Genomic DNA, 25,410 nt, shown 5'->3' on the forward strand with positions numbered 1-25,410 from the left:
AGAACAGCCACCAGGGCTTGATGAGTCAAGAGCAGTAGAAAAACTTTTAGAAAGGTGACAATCGTCTGCAAGGCAGGATCCATATTCTATGGGGGAACTCGCATGGACAGGAAAGCGCTTCTTTTTTTTTTCTTTTTTTTTTTTTGCTGTGCCGGGTTCTTCATCATACAATGCATGTACGAATACACCGAATAAAATAAAAAAATACTAGCTCACGAAGTGCCTGTGGAAGCTCTCCCTCCCCTGACCAGAGGGTGTACCTAGAGTGGTGGGCTGCGTAGGCAGCCACCCAATCGGCCACCCCATTGGCTTCTTTGAATACATGCTTGGCTTGGAAGGCCAGCCAATCCCTCATCATCATCCCAATGTCCCGGATCAGGGGGTGGTCCGTGCTCTCATCCCTCGCACCCCCCTCCCCCCCGGGAACTGGTCTGCAACATCAGCCGCGAATGTTGAAGACCAGCCCAGGCAGTTCGCAACTCTACCCCCAGATCCGATGTGTCAAACAATTGGCAGCTACCCGCTGCCACCACCCTGGAGTGCGGGCCCTGTATAACAAAGCCCGCACCACCCTACGTACCTCCATCCAGCACCGATCCGTCGAAGTTGACCTTGAGAAAGTTCGGGGGTGGAGCCTCCTAGGTGAAAAATACCGTCTGAGGAGCTGCCTGAGCAGAAAGGGAACCCTAGGTGTCCTAAGCTATCAAAGGTCTTTCTTTGTCAAGGTGCTGTTGTTAGTAAAGCAAGTCATTTTTGCTCGGTACTTGGTTGATCAAAATCAATTCCAGAAACCTTAATTTTATAGTAAAGGGAAAAGTCTTTACTAGTAGACGGATAGCGCGCCCCTATATCTATATTGTGTAAGCCTTTTCTTCGCAGCTTGCGCACCCCTACTCTTTTCTTAAACTTGCCCCTGTACTGAAAAGCCATAGCACACGAGTACGCACGCCTATCACATTTTTCAGCTTGACTTGATGAGCAAAGTAGTCTTTCGAATCTTCTTAGCCTTTAGAACTAGGCGTTAATATCCTTTTGCACCTTCTTCTTTCAGACTTCAATGTTGTGAACTAACTTCTTGCCTTCCTAACTCTAGCACTAGCTGCACCATCTGAGCTATATATATATATATATATATTGGTAACTCACTTTATCTTATTTCTAGCCATTTTATTATTATTGTTATTATTTGTACAATGATGCCTCACACAATATCTGCAGGAATACCACCAATAAAATTAGAAAAGAGAAGCTGGCAGGAGAAGAAGGGACAAATACTTGGTTCTCCCAAAGAAAACTTCTAGAATGATTAGACGCAAAGGAGGTCATCCAGTTGGCCCGCACTATTCGTCTTTAAGTAAAATGGGTGTCCCGAAAAGAACCACACCCTCTCGCTAGTCTTCGAGTGTCGTGGAGCAATAACTACTCACCCACATTGCTATGCCGATTTCAAACCCATTCGATCACCGTAGTCGAGTCTCCTTCAAGGTGAATATAGAGTGCACTCAGAGTATGTCTCGCACAGGAGATATCCTTCCACGTAGCTCCATGCTCAGCTCCAATGAACCAATTCTCATTTCTGCTATCCTCCTAGGAGGCATGATTTAAAAGCCCCAAGTCAATGCATAGATCACTGCATAGATCACTGAGAGAAGGGTCTATCTTGTAGCCATCTTTTTCGACGTGGATGGCATTGCTTAGGTCCGGTAATAAAGGTGGGAGCCGGTCGTGAATGGTGATAGGAGCCGATCTCCGGTGGTGAGAGTACGAAGCCACCGTCTAAAGAAAAGATTGAAGTCAGCTTCTAATGAAGAGAGATGCGAACCTAATATGGTATGGTGGTCGGAGGTAATTCTCCGGTGATGGATTGTTGAGGCCAGTATGTGTCGCTCCCCAAAGGGAGTGCATCATGTCATGCATTCGCCCAGGTGCATAAAGAATTTCTCTTATCTTAATTATTGCTCTTGATACATGCACATGCTTCATGTATGCTGATGCTAATGAGCTAGTGGCATACTCTTGATATTAGACTGGGGCTTTTGATAATTGATACCATAGCAAAGTTGTTTCTTGGAACCATTGACATAGCAATCTATTTAGAATTGTCATGGAAATCTCAAGCGAGAAACAGAGCATGGCCTTTTTACCTTTAGTTTGATCGACCGATCACAACCATAAACTCACATCCTTGATTAAACAATGATGAGTGGCACTGTCTTATGTGCATTGTGCTAAATACTTCGAGCAGAAGGATGAGAAGCCCTCTCATACATGCATTACATGTGCCTAATGCTAGTATGTTTTAATAAAACTCTTAAACAACCAAACAAGAACTATGATTTATATCGATTTGGGTCAAATTGAGGATATAGAAAATATCCTGGCAAAGCTCATAGGTTGACCTATCTTAGACTAACAAATCTAACTACGGATTAACGCCTATCTTGGTTGTCATGCTATTTTGTCTAGCAACTAGAGGTTCTAGACTTCTACATTGGGTGCCTTGGATGTTGTATTGAAACTATTGGGATATAGATAATTCTAATGCTGGTGGATCTCTCTCTCTCTCTCTCTCTCTCTCTCTCTTAAAAGAAAGGGTTGGCAATGCTTAACCATTTATTCCATTAAACTTATTTCGACTCGTTGAAGATTGTATTAGATCATTTAATAAAATGATCAGTATATGAATTTTTGACCTATTCATTATATATGGCGCATTTGGGATAATAGATTTTTGATCTATTCCAATCCGATTTGATTGCCACCCCTACTGAAAAGAATAACCGGTCCGGGGTAACCAGAGTCCAACCCAGAACCCAAAATTTCTTCGTTCGGGTTTGAGTAGGTCCAGCCCAGTTAGCTAATGTCCTCCCTACCGGGACATGTTAATGGCGAGACAGCCCATCTAATAGCAACAAATAATTAAGGCGTTGCAAGAGCGCGGCGTCACAGAAGGCGATGCAACAGGTGCCTCCAACGCGAGAAGCTGGCTTAAAGAGTATTTAGGGTTAGGGTTTCACTTCCTACCTATATAAAGCCGCCTCATTTGAGACCGCCTTCTCCTCTGTCGCAGAGCGAGAGCAAAGAGGAGAGGGAAGCGGCGAGCGGTCTTTCCCCCGATCCCTCTGTAGCCATGGTATAATCGCCCCTGTCTCTCTTTCTCGTTGGCTGCTTTTGATGCCCTAATCCTTTCTTATGTTGATGTTTCTCTTGTAATCAGGTGAAGTATTCGAGAGAACCCAACAACCCTACCAAGTGTAATCTTTCTCGATCATCTTTATCCCGATTTGGGGGCATTTTATGTGGGTAGAATTTTAGTTTTGGTTTGTTCACCAGATGTCCGCCGATCTGGTCTTCTTGTAACTCCGAATATTGGGTTTGTTTTTGTGTGTTCAGCATTTCTAAATTTTTTTGACAAAAGCTTGTTGACTTAAGGGGGTCTTGCTTATTTTGATGGACCTGGCTTATTAAAGTTCTAGTTTTGAACATTTTTATTGGTTATTCTTCTCCACTTCATTTTTTTTTTCATCTCCTGTTGTAAAGATCTGATGCTTTGGGTCAGATGGTCTTGTGATTGTTCGCTATTTGATCTTTGACTTGTGGCTCTTTTTTTTTCCTCAGCTGCCAAGGCCATGGGCCGGGACTTGAGGGTTCACTTCAAGGTGCGCTGCGGTCTATAACTTCTTTTTTACTTTCAAAAGTGATGTCTATTCTGAGTGTAATTCATGTCTCGGTTGATTCCAATATGTTCCAGTTGCTGGTCTGGTTCGTGTACACCGGTTTGTCTGTAGGCTTGCTGGAATTTTACTGCTTTTTCTACTAACATTTCACAGATTATGAATCAAATTTAGCCAGGGCAGTAGATGTCTTGAGAAGACATGATTTTGCACTTGATTGAATTGAAAAGGGTTCTCTATGTGGTTCTTCCTTTCTGTTCTTTTTTTTTTTGGAACCCTTCTGATGTTGCCGAGGTCATGGGCTGAATCAAATAGTATGTTGCCCATGTTTATGAGTGTTTTTTTTTCCATCTTGTCTTGGGCGTCTGTCTTTTTGTTTCTGGGTCTCCGTCTGCTGCAGGTAACATGACCCAATTTTGTGCTAGATCCTTCTGTTTAACAAAGTATTCTCTGTGCGAATATGCACCTTTCTTAGGAACATAGAATCAAGAAATTGTTGACCTTTCGATATACATGAATACCAAGTTAAATATTCCCTTCCTAATCTTACCTTGATTTTATTATAACACCCAAGTTATTGATGAAAATGTTGTACTGACACGCTACTATTTGCAACTTGATATGTATGAATGCACCCACCTAATAATATGCTCCTCTGTTTGCAACTTGATATGTATGAATGCACCTACCTAATAATATGCTCCTCTGATTTGTGATGTGTTTTGTTACCCTTAGATGAGTAGAAAGTGATGCACAGTAAGCTAGACTTGTGTTACCTAAAGAAAAAAAAGCAGGGTCTATTTCCTTCATAAATAGGCCTCCTGTAAACTTTAGGGAAATGATATACAATGTTATTGGGTGAACCTTTGTAGATTTTGTTTGTGACAAAAGGTTCAGTAAACAATGGAACATCGATGGTAATCTTTGCACCATTCTTCTGATGGCTGTTTTTTCTATTTTTGTAGTGTCATTTGTTTGTGCATGTAGTGGCCTGGCTACATTCAGCATGTCATTGATAGACACTATATGGTTCCATGATGTTACCATTACATGAAATCCCTTAGATTACATCTTCAATGTGTAGTTTATTTGATGGTGTGATATTATATAACTGTAGGCTAAGCCTGACTGTATTTGCTTTCTGAATCATTTCTTCAGTAATGGATTATACTGCCCTAAATCTTTTGCTCCACCTTCAGCAATGACTACTTTTCATTAGAATTAGTATTCCAATGATAAAAAAGGCCACTAATCTTGGTAAATTGTTTTGTCAGCATTATATTGTATTCTTTGTTACTGATTGTATGTATATCAATTGACTTTCTCCTGCATACCTAAAGTCATAGATGCATTATTATGCATTTCCACATATGACTAGACATGCATGCAATTAAGATTAACTAACAAATTTTGTGTTTGTAGGTTTGCCAACCTTTCCAATGTAACATGCACTATTTCCTATTAGTTTTTATTAGACCAAGTGCGAAGGCCATGCTTCTTTATCTATGAAGTCATTAAATTTGGTTGATTAGTATGAGATGAGTATAATTTGATGTTCACTAAGCTAGACTTCTATGACCTAAAGATAAAAGCAGGGGCCTGGTTTCCTTGTAGTCAGGCCTCTCGTAAACTTTAGGAAAATCATGTGCATTGTTATTGGGTGAACCTTTGTAGACTTTGTCTATGACAAAAGGTTCAGTAAACAATGAAACATAATAATTTTCATTTTAGAAGTTGGTATTCAGACTGCCGTAAGGGTTTTTTCGTGGTTGTACCTGAACGTAGGATCAAGTATTGCCTTTGAAGTTGGGAGTTTCAAGAAATCTGGCTGGCTACCTTTCGTTAATGGATGCTGGGTCAATGAAGCTGTGCACAAATGTTGTGTGAAGTTGTGTCACTGTTGTTGGTTGAACCTATGGTTTCGCCATGAGCTTAGTGGTTCCATTAGAATTGTTCATTTGGGAGCATCCTGTAAATCATTATGCCATGTGCTCTGCTTTTGTTATTTCTTTTTACCAGAAATGCAGTTTCCAAAGGTGTCTTAAATTACCTTTAGACTTATCTTATTACACCCAATGTTTTCTAATTTATGAATGACTGATCATTTCTTTAAATTATCTCCTTAGCAGGTTAACGGTTGTGCTTGTTATATGATATTCTGGGTTAATTATGTTGATTCTCATCTGGCTAGCTAATATTTATGCCTAGCATTTTTTTTATAATATTTTTTGGATGGTCCCTATTAGCGTCAGGAAGTTGCATCATTCTATTTTTGGCATCATTAATGTATTTTGGTAATAGGATCCTTAGATTTAAATTGGGACTTGTTATTACCCTATATAGATCTTTGTCTATGGACAAATATGCCAAAATGTTCTAAATTTCATTTGTTTTATTACTGATGCACAAACCACCGTCAACCATGAATAACCTATCAATGTGGTGGTACAATCACATCATGATGAAGCTTTTATTGTTATACTTTGACTCGTGCTCTGACTTGTCCTTTTATTATTGTATATTCAAGTTATGTAGAATTTCAAGTATGCTGAATGTCCATGCTCAAATGTTGTATCATCATAAACAGAATACCCGTGAGACAGCTCATGCAATGAGGAAGCTGCCTTTGGCAAAGGCTAAGAGGTACCTTGAAGATGTGATTGCTCACAAACAGGCTATTCCCTTCCGGAGGTTTTGCAGAGGTGTAGGGCGTACGGCCCAAGCTAAAGGCCGCCATGCCAATGGACAGGGGCGTTGGCCTGTGAAATCTTGCAGATTCATTTTGGATCTGCTTAAAAATGCTGAAAGCAATGCTGAAGTAAGGGCACCTATAAATAATTCTTCTGATTGATTACCAAGCATCATTCTCTCTTAAATGCTTCTGGCTGCCTTTCTTTTTCAGGTTAAAGGTTTGGATGTCGATGCGCTCTACATATCTCACGTCCAGGTGAACCAAGCCCAAAAGCAGAGGCGCCGGACCTACCGTGCTCATGGGCGGATTAACCGTGAGTTCCTTTCCTGATCTGAATTAACCTGCGAAGCTTTTCTAAAACTAATTAATCATGTGCTATGGCAGCTTATATGTCCTCTCCATGTCACATAGAGCTGATCTTGTCAGAGAAGGAAGAGCCTGTCAAAAAGGAGGTAATTATGTTGACTTATATGATATAAAAATATATTATGTTGAAAAGCTAAAGGATGCGTTCCTGTTGGTGTGCTAACCTGCAAAACATGACAATGATTTATATCTTGGTAATTTATAGTATGTTCATGTTTGCCTTTTGGTTTGTATTATGACCGGATCTGAATATCCATGAAACCGTCTGTGGATGCATTTCCTTTAGTTATTCCTTTAGTTATGATAATTTAAATTAAAATAGTTAGATGAATTAAGATTCATTGCATTACGGACAATCCAAAAGTATTAGAGATGTGCTTGGCAGTTTAGTCTGTTCTTTGTTACCCTAAATGTGAGGAACGTGGTTTTTCATGTTTATCAGACTGATCAAATTTCTATTCTATGTTGCAGCCTGAGACTCAGATTGCCCCCAGGAAGCCCAAGAAAGCGGCTCTGCAGGCTTAGTTGACATGATGTAGGTTGTTTTGACTTGTTTCCGAACATATTTTTGGTGGAATTTACTTGCACTATTTGTTATTCCCGTTTTATTGTCAATGTGGATTTTTGTAAGGATATTACCTCTATTAAAACTCTTAAAGGATAAATCCAGTTAGTAGGTACTTTGCAGAATGTCACATCAGTTTTTGACTCTAGATCATTGAATCTTCCTATTCTGAGATTAGAATTGTTGTTTCACTAGAGCTTCCTCAGGTGTTATTGTCAATGTAATGGTGTACTCGTAGAAATTGTGGAGAGGACTGGAGTATTTCAGAGGTGTTTTGGATGTAATGGTTAGAGCTGATCATGGGTCGGGCCACAGATCTAAATTCTTTAATTGGCCTTTGGGGTGGGCTCTTGTATAATTCATTGTTTTCTGTGCCCTGACGCATAATCAGCTTTACTTCTGGTCAAAGTTATGGTCAGCAAGATGTTGCTTCGCCTGATTGATGTATCAGCAACAAATGCGCGTCTTGTCAATTTGCTATCGGTATTGTGTGGTTGATGCAAATCATGATTTTTTATTATCCATGGTTGGGTTATTCCATCCATTGATTAGTTGTGGCTTTGAGCCTGGCGTCGTACTATAATTTAGTAAGGGATATCGAGGGAATGGAAAGGTATATTAACGTGTCACGGAGAAAGAATAGGTGAAGTAGGTGCAACTGTAAATGGTCGGGTGGAATTGTGACCAGATCCAATCCCAATCCGATTTAGACTTGACATGATCCATTTTTGGAGAATTGTGGAGGGGTTAATAATTGGGCTAGATTTGGAATCCTTGCTTTGTCTGACTTCTGTATTTTTAACTCGGCTGGAAGTGGGCCGGGCTGGGCCACACCCCACCTAAGCAAGGTCTGAAATTATTTTCTGGGCTTCCTGCCGGGCCTAGGCCTGAACAGTTTTACAGAAACTTGGCCCGAGCCCAATTGGGCCAGCCCGATTGGATTAAAGTCTGCCAGGCCTGATCACGAGCCTGGCCCGAGCCCCTTTGGTTCCCATAAAGCATTTAATTTAACATCAAAAAATAAATTTTGTCTTATTTACATGTGATCAACCTATTGGTTCATGGCATACTTTTTTGAATTTTGGGAACAATTTGCAACAAGCTTTCAACATGCTGTCAACCCTCTATAATTTGTACAAAATGCTTGAAAATAAAATTGCTTTATGCCACTGCTCCATGGGAGAGTGGGAGTAGAGAAGAACTCTTGTTTTAAAAAAGAAATAGCTAGTGGATTTTAATAACTTGAAAAGGAAAGATAAACTACATGATGTTATCTAAAAGGAAAAAAAGAAAAAATAGCTTCAAATATGACATGCAGCTTCCAATATGACGTGCATATAAGAATCATTTATTTATCAGGTCTCTGTTACATTATCAAGCAATGATCAATATAAGAAAATAAGTAGCAAGCAAGCAAATATAAATCAACTTAATCAATAAACATACAATACCACATTGTCTGATGGCTTCTTCATATCGATTTAGCCTAATTAAGCACACAGCCATGTTAAGATGGCATGGATTTTTCAAGAACATAATAACATTTTTATCCACAACAAACGTCGGAAATACTATAAGCTAGTAGAAATGCAATAACTAAACAAAATATTTTTCAGCAAATAGTTTCTTCCATCTTCATTCATCCATTGTCGTGAATACCTATATTTTAAATAAAGTAATAACTAGAACATGAACAACATTAAATATGAAAACTTGTAACTTAATATAGAAAAAAAATAAAGATTATTACTAAATACCCATGTTCCATGTTCATTGCTTTGCCCACTCCAGGGTGTCGTCATCTACATTCAACGTTACAGAACTCGAGCAATTTGCAACTGTTAACACACAAATCAATCATAAATGTTTAAATTATAAGTGCAATAAGCAAATAAAAAATATTACATAAATTTAAAAGATTTATATACCTTCTCATATTGTTTACGAAGCCAATCTTGGGTACAAACTAAGGCTTCTACAGTAGATGGGCTCAAAGAGCTTCGATACTGATCCACAACTCTACCACCAGTGCTGAATGCCGACTCAGATGAAACAGTGGAGACTGGAATAGCTAGAACATCTTGAGCCATTCTTGATAGTATAGGATAGACTGCTGTATTGCTCTTCCACCAAGCCAAGATATCAAACTCCTTATTCTCTAAATCAGAAAGCACATCATCATCCAAAAAACTATTTAGCTCGGATCTCTTTAGATGTTTTGAAGAACATTGACTTCTAAACTAAGTAAAATCCATACTAAATTTTTTTTGGAAGAAACTGAACTTATATCATCTTGTCCACCAAAATTAGATGTTCGCTCACTTGAACTCATAGTGGGCTGCATTCTTGTTGCATCTACATACTCATTATACAATTTAAAAAGACAAGCACGAATATTATCAATCTTTTTCTTGCACTCCTCCAACTCAAATGCTTTTTGATAACAAAACTCTACAAATATCAACTTTAATCTGGGATCCAAAATAGAAGCAATTACCAACAAATTATTGCACTAAGACCAATATTTGTTAAACTTTTTTAGCATCTCATTTGTTAATTGCTTCACTGTTTCATCAGTATCGATACTTTTATCCATCAACAAAGCCTTAATTTCCTAAACTTCTTTTAGGTATAAATTGGATGTGGGATACTTACAACCAGAAAATACTTTAGTGGAATCAAGAAAGGCTTCTAAGAATTTAAGAATTACAGAAGTCTTTTTCTATTCATCATTGGTGGGGCATACACATGAATGCTCAGTTGCATATCCAATAAGAGTATCTTTATAACCAAGTGCATCATGCAACATTACATAAGTAGAATTCCACCTTGTAGGAACATCCAAAGTGAGTCCTTTTCTAGCAGGAAGTCTCATATGTTGTACAATTTCATTAAATGCTTGCATTCGAGATGAGGATGCAGAGACATATCTAACAATTTCTCTTATACATTCGATAGCTTCATGAATGATTTTCATTCCATCCTGAACCATAATATTTAATATATGTGCACAACATCTAATATGACTGTACTCCCCACTAAACAACATTGCATAACAAAAGTGATCTTGGAGCCTTCTCATTACAGCATCATTTGTGGTGCAATTATCCAAAGTAATAGCACATATTTTACAATCCAATTTCCATTCAACAAGACATTTTCTTATAGCATCTTCAATTGCAAAGCTGGTGTAAGGGTATGGGAGTTTCTTGAAACTAATAATTTTCTTATGTAGAATAAAATCAGAATCAATATAATGTGCTGTGAAAGAAATGTAACCAATTTTCTGATTTGATGTCCAAATATCAGTAGTGAAACTAACCCGGAAACTTAGGTTCTTGAATACATCATGCATTTTTTTTTTGCTAAAAACGGGTTTTCATACAATACGTGTACGAATACACCCAATAAAGTCAAAAAATACTAACTCACATAGAGCCAGTGGCAGCTCCCCCTCCCCCACCGAAAGGGTGTATCCTGAATGATGAGCCGCGAAGGCAGCCACCCAATCGGCTGCCCCATTGGCTTCTCTAAATACATGTTTGGCCTGAATGGCCACCCCAACCCCACACATCATCCCTATGTCCCGAACCAAGGGGTGGTCTGTGCCCTCACCCCTCAGCCCCTTCTGAATCCAACTGATAACTGTGGCTGAGTCGCCCTCCAAAACAATCGAGCCAGCCTGTAAAGCCTGCCTCACATATCGAAGACCCGCCCAGGCAGCTCGTAACTCTGCCCCGGGGACCGACGTGCCGAACAACTGACAGCCACCTGCTGCCACCACTTTGGAGTGCGGGTCCCGTATCACAAAGCCCGCACTACCTCGCGCACCACCTCGCGCGCCTCCATCCAGAACCGATACATCATGCAATTTTTTCCTCTCTTCTTGATACAAAGCCATACAATCATATTTTACAGCCTTACGACCCATAATTTTAAATAATAGTTGAAGAGATTTCATAAAATCCAGAAAAACAGTGTGCTCAACAATACGAAATGGAAGCTCAACACATATGATAAATTTTGTAAGAATTTTTCTACTCTCTTCTTGATTGAATTTGAAAGACTTTATTGGATCTTTTGAACTTGGTACTAAGAACAACTAATTAGTCGGATTCTTTTGATACTTCTTGCAAATATTTTCAAGATGGCATTTTAGATGACTCATTCCTCCTTTAGTGCTCCCACTTAAAACTTTTTTACAATATTTGTACTTAGCTATTGATCCTTCAGAATTTTTTCCTCGATAAAGTGATTCCATACCCAAGATCTTTTTCTAGAAGATTTGCCACAATTATTTTCAATAGTATCTTCATTTCTATCATCCTCATCCTTTAAATCTTCAACAATCTCATTTTTCACCCATTTTAGAATGGAACATTAGTAAAAATAATCTTCCCAAATAACAACATAAATATCACAAATTTAACCTATAGTACCAGCATGAAAGTTATTCCAAACCTTTCTATAACTGTGAGATGATATGGAAGCACTTACAAAAGTTTCATTTTACAGAGCATTTTCATTTATGATACTTGTAAAAAATATAAAACAAAGGAATGATATATTCCCATGCAACCATACAAGAAGTGGAAAGAAGAATCCTACAAGAAAAGGGAAGAAAGGTGAGGAGGGGAAGATTATTCGTACCTCAAAACCTTTTCTGCTCTTCACAACTTCACTAAGCGCTCGGCTTCACGACGATAGGGTGGTCGGGGCTCCTCTTCACGACTTCGCCGAGCTTGGACGGTCGACGACTGGTGATCGGTGACGAGCCGACAAGAAGAAGTGGAGAAACCCTAGCTCCACGCCTCCACCGCTCTGCACCTCTATGCCTCTGCAAATCCCAACTAGCATTGGGCAACAACCAATTGGGTTTAAATAATAAAACCCATTCGGCAATCAGCCAATCACCCAGAGCCAAATGGAAATGGGCAAACCGCGATTCAGGCTACTCCTTGGGTTGGAAGTGGGCTCGGGCTTGGGCCGGGCCCAGATCGGGCCAATGAGATACCCGAGCCCGGCCCGAAATAGAAATGGGCTTAATTATTCAGCCCGAGTCCGGCTCGCGGGCGGCCCGACCCAATGGGCTTCGGCTCGGCAAGAGCCCACTTCCAGCCCTAACCCAGTATGACCTGATCGGACCTGGCCTGTATAATTCCCAGGTTTAATCTGAGTCAATAAAAAATAAACCTAAGAATCGAATATCCAATTTTCAAAAACCCTATGTCCATCCAATTGTATTTTCAAATCCTTGAGTGAACTTATTTAAACTAATCCTCGTATTCATCTCAACATCCCCAGCTGCATCCACCTACTTTCACGTAGTTATATCTTAGCTTAGCCGAGAAATATTTATTGTATGTTTTGGTATGTTTTTGATAATATTCTAAGTATGTCATTATTTATTTGCAAAATTATAATTTCCAAACTTGTTCTTTGGAATGATTACTTTATTGAATCAAGTTAAAATAGAGTTTCTGAAAGAAAAGATATATTTAAGTTGGCCTTTTAATCTTAATCGGAACTTATAAAGGGTTCTACATTAATTATCAATTTTTATATTTTTAGTTATAAAATAATAGTTAGATGTTTGATTTGATCGGATTCAAAAATTTGGGGTTAGATTTGAGTCATATTTGATACATGGAACTGTTCAGTTATTTTTTATGTAGCTGACTGGACTTTGACCTAATCTGTTCGATCAATGGATTGGATCCGGGTCTAAAATTATGATCCAAATATGAGACTAGGTCGGCTAGGGATCATGCATGTTCCGCTCTAAACTGATGCAATTTCTTTTCTCACCATCTCAGGTGTGAATTGTTATTGAGCAGGTTTCGACGAATTCCGGGTTTTCCTCTTGACCCGAATCGCATTGCTAAGGCAGCGCAAATTCGCAGCAGCAGATGAACCACTACAGCCCATCCTATCTAGCTAGGAAACAAACATCAAGGGACCATCCCACAAGTCTATTTAGGTTCTTACCAACAATTGTGGATCAAATGTTCTAAGTTTAAGTTATATTTGCATGCATGAGGAGTGATACTTACTGGCACGGACCAATCGTCCCAGCAGAAGCATCTGAAATTTATGATTTTTATGTGGATTCTTTTATAAGTGGATCGGATGAGTTATCCCAAGACTAACTTGAACTCAGATGGATCATCATGGGCTAGACAAACTTGTCAAACCAAGCCGACCTATGTTCAAGGCCTGTCACAATATCTTTCTCAATGGATTTCATTTTACTTATCCTCTCATACCTTTTCAATTCCTACAATATATCATTAACACTGATGCCATAATTTGGTTAGAAAGTTGGATATAGAATCCATATAAAAATAAACAGGGCTACCTTTTCTAAATGGATTGGCATAGGTAGTGGTTTTCTTTTTCTTTTCTTCATAAAAGGTTCATTTCATCATTTTAAAGTCTGTGGTCAGTCCCAGTAGACCCATATTGCAGTGTCTTTTAATTCATATAGGTCATGAGCCCAATCCTTTGATGTCATTTGTAACAATTAAAAATCTAAGAAACTAGCCAGAAAATATTATTTAGATTACTTGATCCTGTATAAATACCTAAAATCTACTTAGTGCATAATTAATGTAGGACTAAACATATCGCATGGTCCGCAGCATTTATATTTTAAATATCTCTAGCAACATTGTAAATGACAAACATTTGTGGTCTCTTCCACCTATAAAATATAAGTATGACAGCCCGTATTGGCATCTACAACAGCAAGTCTTCTAAGGAAGTGAGACAAAACGCACAAGAGATGGCTACCGAAGATGAAGGTCTTTTCAGAGGAAGGGAGACCTAAGTGGAAATATGATTGCACAAGCTCCAATACTCGAGGATGCACAATCCAAAATTCAAACCTAGAATATTTTCCAAGTATAGAGATAAGATCACACTGGGAAAAGCCCCCCAGTTCATGAAGATAGAAGCAATTTCCAAGTAGAGAGATAAGATCACATCGGGAAAAGCCCCCAGTTCATGAAGATGGAAGCAACTGCTCCCAGACGTATTGATCAAATACCATGGTGGTGTTTGCTTTTCCTGACAAATCATGGAAGCAGCTCAAAATAATTAATTAGCACAGGTCCATACCAAGCCTCCTCTTACCGTTCTGGGACATGTCAGTGCCAAACTTCCACTTCAACAACCATACCGGCCCTGCAATTTTCAGCATACATGGAGATAGCCGTTCCATGATAATCTCGTATGTACCCCCAATTCCAGCCTTTTGATGCGCATTAATCCATGATTCATCACATTTAATCTTCTTTTTCCCAGGATTGGGCAGTACCCAGGAAGAGGGAGACATGAAAGCTAAGGAGTAAAGTTTTCATTTTTCACATTAAATACAAGCCAAAGTGAGAGTCTAGGTTACAAATTTTGATATGTGAAAGAGAGAAGCAATCACATTTTTGACTGAAATATAAGAAAACAAGTAGCCCTACCCCCAAGATATGTTCACAAATGGTCTATGATTACAACATTACCATGCATGTCAGTGTCTGGCTATGGGATTAAGCACTGTCAGCAGCCCATCTCAGACTTAATTGATTTAAGATGAATCGGCGGCACAATATGCTTGGTAACGGTAACACTAGCAAATGCAGCTCCAGGTCCTTCCAGAAAAGCTCCATGGTCTATTTAGACCATGCTCCAGCTACCATCTTTAATACTGAGGCTACGGGACAAACAAATTCAAATAATATATAGCCATCTACATATAATCAATCAAGTTATAATTTCAAAGCAATAGTCTACCAATCACACTCGAGTCACAGACCAGATCTGCTGAAACAAAATGGACTCTGCTCCAAAAACATGAACCACATCAAGGCTGCACAGCTTCCAAAAGCTTCTCATACACCTGTCTACAAGACAAATCCTCAACCTGAAACAAGCATCTCGTGCATCAACAGACAAATTTTTTTTTGGCATATTATGTTTCGATCTTCATATCTACTCATTAGACGCAAAAATAGTTTTCAATGGAACAGCTCAAGTGCTAAATCTTGATTACAGCTATACCAGGGTCTAGCAACGTCAACATTTCAATCCAGTAGTATTTCTGGGAGGCAAATGACTCTCCATGAATTTCTGATTAAGATTTTATTATAGAAAGCATATATTCTTCGTTTCCAACACTCACTCCAATTGGATTCTGTTCCACTTCTGACACAGCACACTGAATTTATGGTTTTTCATGCACCTTGCTTAACCATAATTAATTAAAATTTATTTTCCTCTTTCCGGTAATTCAAGCAGTAAATGTTCATGGTAAGTTAACTCACAACTAGAAGTTTTGATTTATTGTTCCATCCTCTCTGAAGGGTCATTTGACTCAGTCTTAAGCCCAGTACCTGTTTCAGAAAACAATTGCATGAGTTGTCTTCAAGTTCATTAACCAGTGTTGATTGTAATATAAAGTCAGTATCATGCAATGACTTCTCCTCCAGGTCCCATGATACTCAAATAACTCAATGGGAAGAACTGCAAACCTTGCCCATAAATTCTAACAATTCGTTGTTAGCTTCTCCTCGAGCAGCTGGAGCAGCTACACTCACTCGAACATCATCAGCATTCACTCCTGATCAAAATTAACAGGAAATATGACACTTCCTATATGATTCATGGTACAACAACAACAGAAAAAAAAAATGCAGTAACGAACAAAATTTTGTAGAGCTTCCTTTTAGTAATCTTGCACCAGCAACAAAGCTCTCCTGAGTTTTCAGCTTGATAAAGGAAAGATCAACAAACCCACATGATAAAACTAAATAAGGTAAATAAACATTAGATAATCTAAGAAGTGTGTTCAAGTCATTGGATGCAGTAATAACATGGCAAACTTTTTTATTGTATAAATGTGAAGTGAATTTCAAATGATGGAGGAAAAATTGATGTTAAAATGACTGGAGGGATACAAATTCCATTAGGAACTTCTAGAGTACACTCCACATTACATGATTGTAAGTCAAGATTTCCATGTGCAGATCTCCAAGTGATAATTAGATACAATAAGTTCTGGCTGTCTTCAATTCTATTTGTACTCATAATTTTGAGTGTCATATATACTTGTGATTTGTACTTCATGGTCCATTAACTTTGAAGTAAGCCACAATCTGTAAAACTAGATCAGACAAGTTTGTTCAGTCAGTGTGGCTTGTTGAATATACAACATTTTTTGAATCCACACAATTGACAGATGTTATTCCCGCATTTCAGGGTGCACAATGCAGTCTGGCTTGTGCCAGTCATGGTTGGAAGACGTCTAGATGGACTTGAGAGAGAAAGGAACTGGGCTGCAGAGGATGCTCTGATAAATACAGATATCTAGAAGGTCTTGTGCTAGCATAGTGTAATCTTGCTTATATATTTGAATAGGAGAAAATTTACAGATGCGTCTATCTTTTATTTGTAGTTAGACTTTAGCTATCAAAATTCTCTTTATGGCAGGCAATGGTGTGAAGCCACCTGAGTTAAAAGAAGGGCATTGCTTCCAGGAACACCCTGTAGGCATTGGTTATTGAAATCACCCTCCCTAGGCAGGTTGATAGCCGCTGGGGGCCATCGCATGCCAGAGCTCACCGTTGTTGGGGCAGAGCTGCGAGCTGCTTGGAAGGGCTTATCCTTTGCGAGGAGGATCCTCGGCGCCGTGTGGGTGCATCTCGAGGAGGACTCTTCTGCGGTGATCGATTAGATCCGAGGTGCGGATAGGTACGGTGATGGTCACCCGCTTATCCTAGAGATCCAGAGATTTGTTCAGGAGATGGGCGATTTTCAGACAGCAAATGTGTATCGGGAGGCAAACAGAACAGCTGACTGGCTCGCTCTATGTCGCTCGGCACTCCGGAAAGTTCCTGTGAACATCTGTAGCTGACATTCCCACTTCTTTGTACTCTTTACTTTCTTTCGATTTGGTTGGATGTACTCAAGCTATAGCTATATGAATTGCCGTTTTCACCAAAAAAAAAAAAATGCCCTCCAGGGTCACAACACCAAGAAAGGGATAATAGTAGTATGCCTCCATCACAGCACCATTTCCAATACATATACATCTCTAGAAATTACTAATATAATACTAATAATATAGACATTATGATAATTTCTTTGTATGTAACTTGTCCTTCCACCATGTTTAGTTGATCATCTGGACCATCACTTCTCTTTTCACCTTCTTCCTTGAGTCCATATCCAACTAATATTGGCATACGTTTACATCAAATGGGTGTTGCCATTATCATATATAATCATGATAAACGTGGATATCAATTTCACTAATCTATATCTATAATTTTACCCTTCAAGAATAAATGAGAGAATATGAGGAATGTGAAGCAAATCTTCGAATATACTCATGCATCATAAATACACAATGTCTGGAATTATAATACCAAATAGACTTGAGCAGATCAGGCCAGGCCCTGCCTGGCCTAATTTGGGTGGGCCAAAGCAGGTACTTCTAGCCCATCAAGCTGGGCCAAGACCAAACTTTACCTAGCCTTGCCCGATGATTATTTTATATATTAATAAAAAAAATATGTTTCTCTTCCTTAGATCTCTATCTATATCCTCCGATCCATTTCCTTTCCTTAGCCCTCTGAGATAAGTCATTCTCCCAGTCCACAACTCTGCATTTCCATCTCTTTTTTCACTAGTTGCCTCACCGTCAATGAAGATTCCTAACTCTTTTTCTTCTCAGTACTACCCCATCCTCTCTCCCCCCTCCCCCCCTCTCTCGTTCCCCTTGGTTCTCTTCTCCCTTGGTACCATGGAAAACACAAACTTGCAACATGACCGCTGCATGTTGGGGCATAGTACTTAACCTTCCTTGTCACATAGCATTGCTAAACCTCTTCTTCTAGACCAGGCATCAACATGACACAATCCAAGTCCTTGGGGATAATCTGATCTAGCCTGGCCAGGTTTTGGCTGCAGAACTTCAGCCCACATTGGGCTGGGCCAAACTTGGGCCAGCAAGTTGTCTCCTGAGTCCTGACATTAAGCTCTAGGGCATGGCCAATGCTAGTCTTCTACCAAGAAACAAGGTAATGGGGATAATGGAGATCATCGTGTAAAAGGGAACCAAGAAAACCACTAACAATAGCATGATAAATATGTAAACTATTGTCCTTGGTCAATCTACCTACTCCTCTACACCTACTAGATAGGCAAGGTTGTCAAAAGCAGAAGGCACCCTTAAGGTGATAGGGCCCTTATATTGCCTGAGGCACTAGGCACCCAAAAGGTGCTTGCCTGAAGAAAACAAGTCACTGATTTAAAAAGTTCGATAAATGCATTAGAAATAAATACTACATCTATTTGAAAACAATACAAGCACTATAAGATTAATCATTCAAGTTTTAACATCAAAAACGATAATAGTCTTGCACATTAGACATTGTGTTTACATCTTTCAAAACATCACATCAAAATATTGCTTCCTATATCATGTTTTAAATAAAAATCAGCAAAAACAAACCACTAGGCAACCTTTAGTAGCTTTAAAATTCAAACATGATAGCAAAATACCACTTCCCAAAACACGTTTGATGTTTCTAAAGAAAATGTAACCCCAAAAAGTAAATCATTGAGCATCCTAGAGTAGCCCTTATTTACAAGAACTCTAATAGATCAAAATAACCTTCAAATTAAATCTAATAAAGCTCTAAGAGAATGGACCAAAAAGGGATAAGGAAAAATACTACTGGACAAATGCCTGTCGCTTTGTCCAGCCACTTGCCTAGATGCCGCCCTAGTAAACTTACGTTGCTTGAGGATTGTTGAGGGACTCAGGGGCTTCCACACCTCGCCTAAGTTCCTAGAGCCCCTTTGACAACATAGTAGACAGGCAAGGTAACAAGCAGAGAGAAGGAACAAGAGCCAGTGTAATAGTGGCGATATTACAATATTATCTATAGTAGGTACCTGATGGATCTATAGAGTCCATTCTAGATGAACTATATCATGTTCACGATAACACTTATTAGTGATATGAAACATCCCAACATGGATTCTTCTAAGAATAAGTATTCTATTCATACAAAGGGATCTAATGCAGCTTGGCTGCTCTTAAATAGTATCTTGCAACAATCCACAGATAATACAAACCATTATTGCAAAACCCAGTATCTATCAAACTTTTTGGAAATATAAACCATAAACATAACCACCAAGTCTCATTAGTTAGGTTGTTTACCCTGACCATAATATGACCTTACCAGAACACTTTCAAGAACATGAGAAGGAATAGTATGATTCCAATCGTATCATCCTTAGCAATAATAATTACAGAAAAAGGGGGAAGGTCAACATCATGAAATAGAAAACATGGTAGTTACCAAGCGTGGTTCTAATTTCAGAAAAAAGATACAGGTTCCAGACTAATGTGGCAAGCTATGAATGCCAACCTAAACAAATAAGAGATTGATATAATTAACTTTCATAACATGATGGAACCATAAGTTCCTTCAAAAGTAAGAAAAATTACATATGCTACAGAAAATATTTGATCAACTGAGGATTAAGTAGGGAAGCAACTTCAACTCTTGAGTATACGATGATGTAGTTTAGAACTATAGAAATAAAACAAAATATAAAAAGTAAAAATAGAATAAGATCAACTTAGCATCCATTATACCATGTGATGCAGCAAGACCCACAAAAATCAGCAGGATTCTGGTCAAAATCAGCTACATTTATCCTTGACCAATGATCATCAATTTCATTTAACCGATTTAACAAGAAAACAATATAAAAAATTATGTGAATGGAAGATTTACTTGTAATTGCTGAACGTTGTGCACGGTCTTCTACTTCAATTGCCACTTGGACAAGGCCACCTACTTGTGATATGCAAGGGGGCACAGGAGCATCCTGCCATGTTATGACTAAGTCCAACGTACTTATCCCAGAAAAAAGTCAAAATATACAAACAAAAGGGAATATGAAAATTATTTAATACTAATGAATTATGTCTGATATTATAAGTTCTTGATATTGTGTTCATACAAAAAAAAAACATAATTTTGAGTGTTATCTGGGAAGAAAAGGCAAATCTGTCACCAGTACTGCAGTTAGGTGGCTTAGGCCAAAGAGTAAGTCAGGTCACCAATAAACATGATGAATTAAATTTGATCATGAGAATCCAAGACAAGGGTTAAGGTATTAATTTCGGAGAAAAAATTTCAGCAAGGGTATTACAGCGATACCTGTTTTTGGTACATACAGCAATACTTTTCAGTTCAAACATTTTCTTATGCAAAGGTGTGAAAAAAAAACTTAGCAAAAGCTCCAAGAATAATTATATATATAAAAAATACCAAACATTGTTAAGGGAAAAAAATCACATTAGGAGAGTCCCAATAAAAAAAAAGATAGGTAAGACCGTAAGACAATGATTTCTAGCAAAGTTTTGATTTGATTAAAAATTTAAAAATTATTTCAAGCATAATACCACAATGCATTCTACTTTAGTAGTTAACATTTAAAAAACACCCGAACAAATGATTGTCCAATTAAAGATAAATAAGGTCATTTTATTATAAAGATAAAATAAGATATTACTATTTTAAGATGAAACTTGTGAAATCACTTCAGATGCATGCAAGACAAGTTGCTTTTGGATTACTGAAGGTAAAATGAAGTAAAACCTCTAGCAAATTTGGGCATACCAAAATCCAAGGATGATTAAGATACAAGCTCCAATCCCCATATCTGCTTTGAATGGCAAGCATGCTCAAAAGAAACAGTAATAGTTAAGAGGTTAAAAGGTATATCCACCTCTTATAGGCGTTCAAGATTTTCTCCTTTTTCTTTAAGCAAAAAGGATTGGTGCACCACATTTTCATTTACATCAGCAGTTCGAATCCACATTAAGCATTTTCACAGGAAACTAAGTAGAATTGAATTAAGCAACTAGACTTGAGGATGGTTAACCAGCAGGCATGCTGTTTTTCATTTGTTGACTCAACAATTCCAGATCTACCAGCTATCTGTCAAGTTACATTTCCAACTAAGCACTAGCCATTAAACCCAAAAGTAATAAGCCAAGGAGGAGAAGTGAGATGCAGCCCACAAAGAGAAGCTCCAGTAGCAAAGCAGCTCACTTACAGGAATCAAAATGGATAAATAGAAATATATGCATGGGTAACCTAATATATGTACCTGTGGGTTTGTTTCTGCTGCAACCGAGCTTAGTGCACCATCAACAACATAAATGAAAGGAGCACCTTCCAAATCCTCTTCTGAACGATAACAAACAAAAAGTTCACAACCTGTGCAAGTCATGCGGAACTGTTTTTCCAGTTTTCCCTCACCGCTGCATGAAAATTATATCTTGCACATGTGAGCTCCAGAACTACTATAATTTATCAAATCTTTACACTCCAATTGTCAAAAGCAACTTAAAGAAAGTTCAGGCTTTCCAATAGGTAGTTAATTTCAACAACGCAATCCTAACCAAAAACTAATAACATATCAAGGCAATGTGGTCCTAAATACAAGCATTACAATGGAAAAATGATCTGACATAGTAATAACATTAAGAATGAATTGATTTGAAATGAATGATATGACGATTCTGGAGGAATGCCAAAAGAAAACAGTGCTACAATTCAATGAAGTGCACCATCAAGCATGCACATGATGCCTCAAATTGGAAGAATCACAATTTGGGGAAGAAACGACACACCATTAGCGTGGTACAAAGTTGAAAGCATACATTTATTGCTAGAGAAAATGGCATACATGACTTTCAACAGTCATGAAGACATTAGGTATAGGATTGTTGTTCACGCTAGAAAGGGAGAAATACAATGTTTGCCCCCTTTGCTACAGGTAAAAGTCTAAGTGTTCTTCAGATTCTACAATTTACTAACAACCGAGTTTTGTAAGCTATTGATTGTCATGCGCCCATGTCAATAAGGATCAGTGCTGCCAATTCTTTAGCCCATTATATAACTGAGACATTTCACATACATAATGGGCTAAGTTCGTCTTTCCAACATCTATTAAATAAGATATGTTATATGTGTAAGTACAGAATAAGACAATTATCAGACATCATAGTTGAATAAGAATAATGTGTAGCTAGGATACCGTTTTAATAGAACTTTTCCTGCCTCTTTAACATTCAATCTTGCAAGATATTTTTTCTTGTCCAGCACATGTGCTCTGTCAGTCTTCCTCTTTGGCATCTTCTGCAATTGGGTATCTTCAGAACAAACACTTCAGAACACATCATCTGCTTACTAATAACACAATTCAATGAAACAATAGAAAAAAAAAAAACAGGGAACCATTTTCTAGTAGGTTTTGAAAGCAGCAAATGGATCAGCTTGAGTATTAGAATTTCACACAATCAACAAGAGCATAGAAAACTATTAGGAAAATAAAGAAGTAAGAGATAAGATAACAAGCAACAGCTACATCAGAAACCCAATAATGAATTTAGTGATAGCTAAATAAATGTACTTTGAAAAAAATCAGTATCTAATTCAATGCTTTAAAACTGAAGAAAAAAGATACCTTCAATGGTCAGACCTAGAGCAAGCATGCATTTCTTATCATGAAAAGAAGGAAATGTTAGTTTTATAGCTTAGACAAGGCACACTATAATGGAATTATGTTGCAATAAGACGTTAGTTCCTATTAAGACCATACTTCCAAAAAAGAAGAGAACTAATTTTGCCCTTTCACAAGAATTTTCATATAGCAGGTTCATCAAAAGAAGATATTTATTCCAAATAATGCTAAAAGGATTTAATTTAAAGTCCATAATCAGAAAAAGCAAGTTAAGGAGCAGATACGAAAAAAGGAATCTTCTTTCAGCTTTGATAAGGTGACAAGGTAAATGGTGGTAAAACAAAACAAAGGAGAAATAGAGAGAATGTAAGATTTTTTTCTGAAAAAAAGAAAGAAATTGTCAGCTAAACGAATTGCAGCCTATGCAGTCCATTAATTTGAAGTATGAAAAATGTTTCTCCAAGCACCATAAAAGACCAGATGCTTCTCTAGAAGGTATTGATTTCTAAACCTCCCATGACACTACTCGTAGTCAAAGACCGACCTCTAAAAGCCTTTTTCTCCCCCATCGAAGGATCATAAGTAAAACAGTGAAAAGTCAAAAAGTCACCTGCTACAATGGAGAGGTATTTCATGCGGAAAAAGTATGAACTAGGTGCTCAAGAGTCTCCTCCTCTAATTGTCAAGAACAAATTTGCCAAACCTAACTTGCTATTTATCTAGATCTCTCCTGAGTCCTGAAAAGTCTTCCTAGGAGGGAAACACAGAAAAAGACTCATATCATGCATGAAAGTAAAAGCAGTACACACAATTCTTCCCACTACACAGTATTCCCGTAAAAGAAATATAACCACGACGTCGAATAATTGTAAACACAAAGTGGATGTTCCACCAGAAACTCAAGGATCTTCATAGTCTTTCTGTAATTTGATTGCAGCAAGCCATGATAGAAGGCAATAGTTCGACTCCTCTACCTACTTGTCTCCAAAACTGAAAATCAATCAAGACATCTACTCCCTTCCTCCTCCTCCTCTCAAAATTCAAACTAGATGAAAAAAAGGAAACATCGTATCAAACTCATTCTATTTACAGATGAGATCAAGCTAGCAACTAATTTCATCATTTCTGCTTCCTTCATGCTCTATCGCACATAAATATGATAAACTAAATCAACAAAGAACTAGGATGAACTGGCCTCCCACCCCAGTTCTTTATATGTTTCCCTTTAAATTACCCACCACTTATATGAAGTCTTCTGAACTCCGGTTCAGATTCATCCTAATAATTCTAATTAATAACTCCTATTGATTGAAGCAGGATTTGTATCATTGTTTATCTCATTATGGATGCAATGCTTTTGAAACACTAATCCCTAGATTATACTCATACTGCATAGATCCAGTGAGAATTAGCACTCTGCTAAACAAAACCAGTCTTAATTTTTGCAACCAATCGAAGAAGGGACTTTCATCTGATCAGACCCACGTGACTTCTAAATCCTAAATCAAGCAATTCCATAAATCAATCGAATAAGAAAGATAAGAGAAGAGATGGACGAATGTGGGGGCTACGAGATTTACAACCCCAGAAAGGATGGAGAGAGAGGAGATTTTGTTACGGACCGGTGATGAGGACGTGGGAGCCGCAGTGCTTGCAGTAGTAGACGAAGAGGTCGGATTCGGGGCCGTCGGGCGCCGCGTCTTCGCTCGAGTACGTGTGCGTCGTCCGCTTCGGCATCCTCTCTCCCTCCCTATATATATCTCTCTCTAGAAGTCATTCCTTGCTTTGAAACGGCGTCGATGTCGTGAGGGAGCACTGAGGAGAGGTCGAGCCGCCGATGGACAATGGGCAAAATGGAACGCAAAAATAATGCGACGGCAAAAAATGGGGTGGTTCTATATACACCCCCCCTATTGCTCAGGACACCCCCCAAAAATTAAAAAAAAAATTAAATACTCTCTACACCCCCCCCCCCCCCCCCCCCAATTTGCTAAGGACACCCCTAAAAAATTAAAAATTCCTAAATTACCCCCCACCCTCCCCACCCCCTCACCTAAATTGCTCTCTACACCCCCCAAACCCCCCCCACCCCGCTCTTCCCCTCCAAAACACCTCGCCAACGCCCAAAACCCCCCCGTTCCCCCTTCTCCCTCTCGTCGCCGGCATTCTCCTGATCTCCGACCACCTCGCCGGCTTCTCCCGGAACCACCTCGCCGGCTTCTCCCGAAATTTTTTTTTTTCACGGTTCGTGCTCCGTTCGGCACTGGATCGCCGAACAAAAGGCTTCTGTTCGGCTGAACAGTGCCGGACAGAAGCCTTCTGTTCGGTACTGTGCAGCCGAACAGATCTGTTCGGTTGAGGGTTGCCGAACAGAAGCCTTTTGTTCGGCGATCCAGTGCCGAACGGAGCACGAACCGTGAAAAAAAAAAAATTTCGAAACAAGGTGGAACACGTACCTTTGCGGCCGATTCTTCGTCCCAAATCACTAGTTGCTTGTCCATGCTTCGAATGGGGCTTAAATCTCCTTCAAAGATCGCCTAAACGATGTAAATGGATCGAGGGGT

General features: G+C 38.7%; 2 protein-coding genes and 2 non-coding genes across 8 annotated transcripts; 3 read left to right on the plus strand and 1 right to left on the minus strand.

Moving 5' to 3' along the window:
• The first annotated feature begins 1,496 nt into the window (after window positions 1-1,496).
• Window positions 1,497-7,427, plus strand: LOC103695693 (Ribosomal protein L22p/L17e family protein). Its single transcript, XM_008777084.4, has 7 exons — window positions 1,497-3,133; window positions 3,218-3,254; window positions 3,619-3,659; window positions 6,262-6,492; window positions 6,577-6,679; window positions 6,751-6,818; window positions 7,204-7,427. The coding sequence occupies exons 1-7, from the start codon at window positions 3,131-3,133 to the stop codon at window positions 7,255-7,257; spliced, it is 537 nt and encodes a 178-aa protein (XP_008775306.1). The 5' UTR covers window positions 1,497-3,130; the 3' UTR covers window positions 7,258-7,427.
• On the plus strand, window positions 4,459-4,588 carry LOC113461127 (small nucleolar RNA snoR74). The gene has a single exon (XR_003383198.1). It is a non-coding gene; the product is annotated as a small nucleolar RNA snoR74 (small nucleolar RNA).
• On the plus strand, window positions 5,260-5,390 carry LOC113461126 (small nucleolar RNA snoR74). The gene has a single exon (XR_003383197.1). It is a non-coding gene; the product is annotated as a small nucleolar RNA snoR74 (small nucleolar RNA).
• Window positions 7,428-14,632: 7,205 nt separating the features above from the next.
• Window positions 14,633-24,714, minus strand: LOC103695692 (UPF0235 protein At5g63440-like). Of its 5 annotated transcripts, none has more exons than XM_008777081.6 (8): window positions 24,469-24,714; window positions 22,421-22,535; window positions 21,488-21,641; window positions 20,104-20,197; window positions 15,820-15,908; window positions 15,613-15,681; window positions 15,105-15,212; window positions 14,633-15,002 (listed from the first exon to the last, which is right to left on the minus strand). In XM_008777081.6, exons 1-7 carry the CDS (start codon window positions 24,581-24,583, stop codon window positions 15,153-15,155), a joined length of 696 nt encoding a protein of 231 aa, XP_008775303.1. In that variant the 5' UTR covers window positions 24,584-24,714; the 3' UTR covers window positions 14,633-15,002; window positions 15,105-15,152. The 5 variants fall into 5 exon arrangements, 4 of the variants coding, with proteins under 4 accessions (XP_008775303.1, XP_088564791.1, XP_089782969.1 ...); XM_088708665.2 differs by having other exon boundaries at window positions 22,421-22,521; window positions 24,469-24,689; XM_089926843.1 differs by having other exon boundaries at window positions 22,421-22,565; window positions 24,469-24,609.
• Window positions 24,715-25,410: the final 696 nt, after the last annotated feature.

This window comes from Phoenix dactylifera, chromosome 12, assembly GCF_051530095.1.
Source record: "Phoenix dactylifera cultivar Ajwa chromosome 12, Ajwa_hap1_PhDact_Kaust_v1.1, whole genome shotgun sequence".
In the NCBI taxonomy this organism is placed as follows: Eukaryota; Viridiplantae; Streptophyta; class Magnoliopsida; order Arecales; family Arecaceae; genus Phoenix; species Phoenix dactylifera.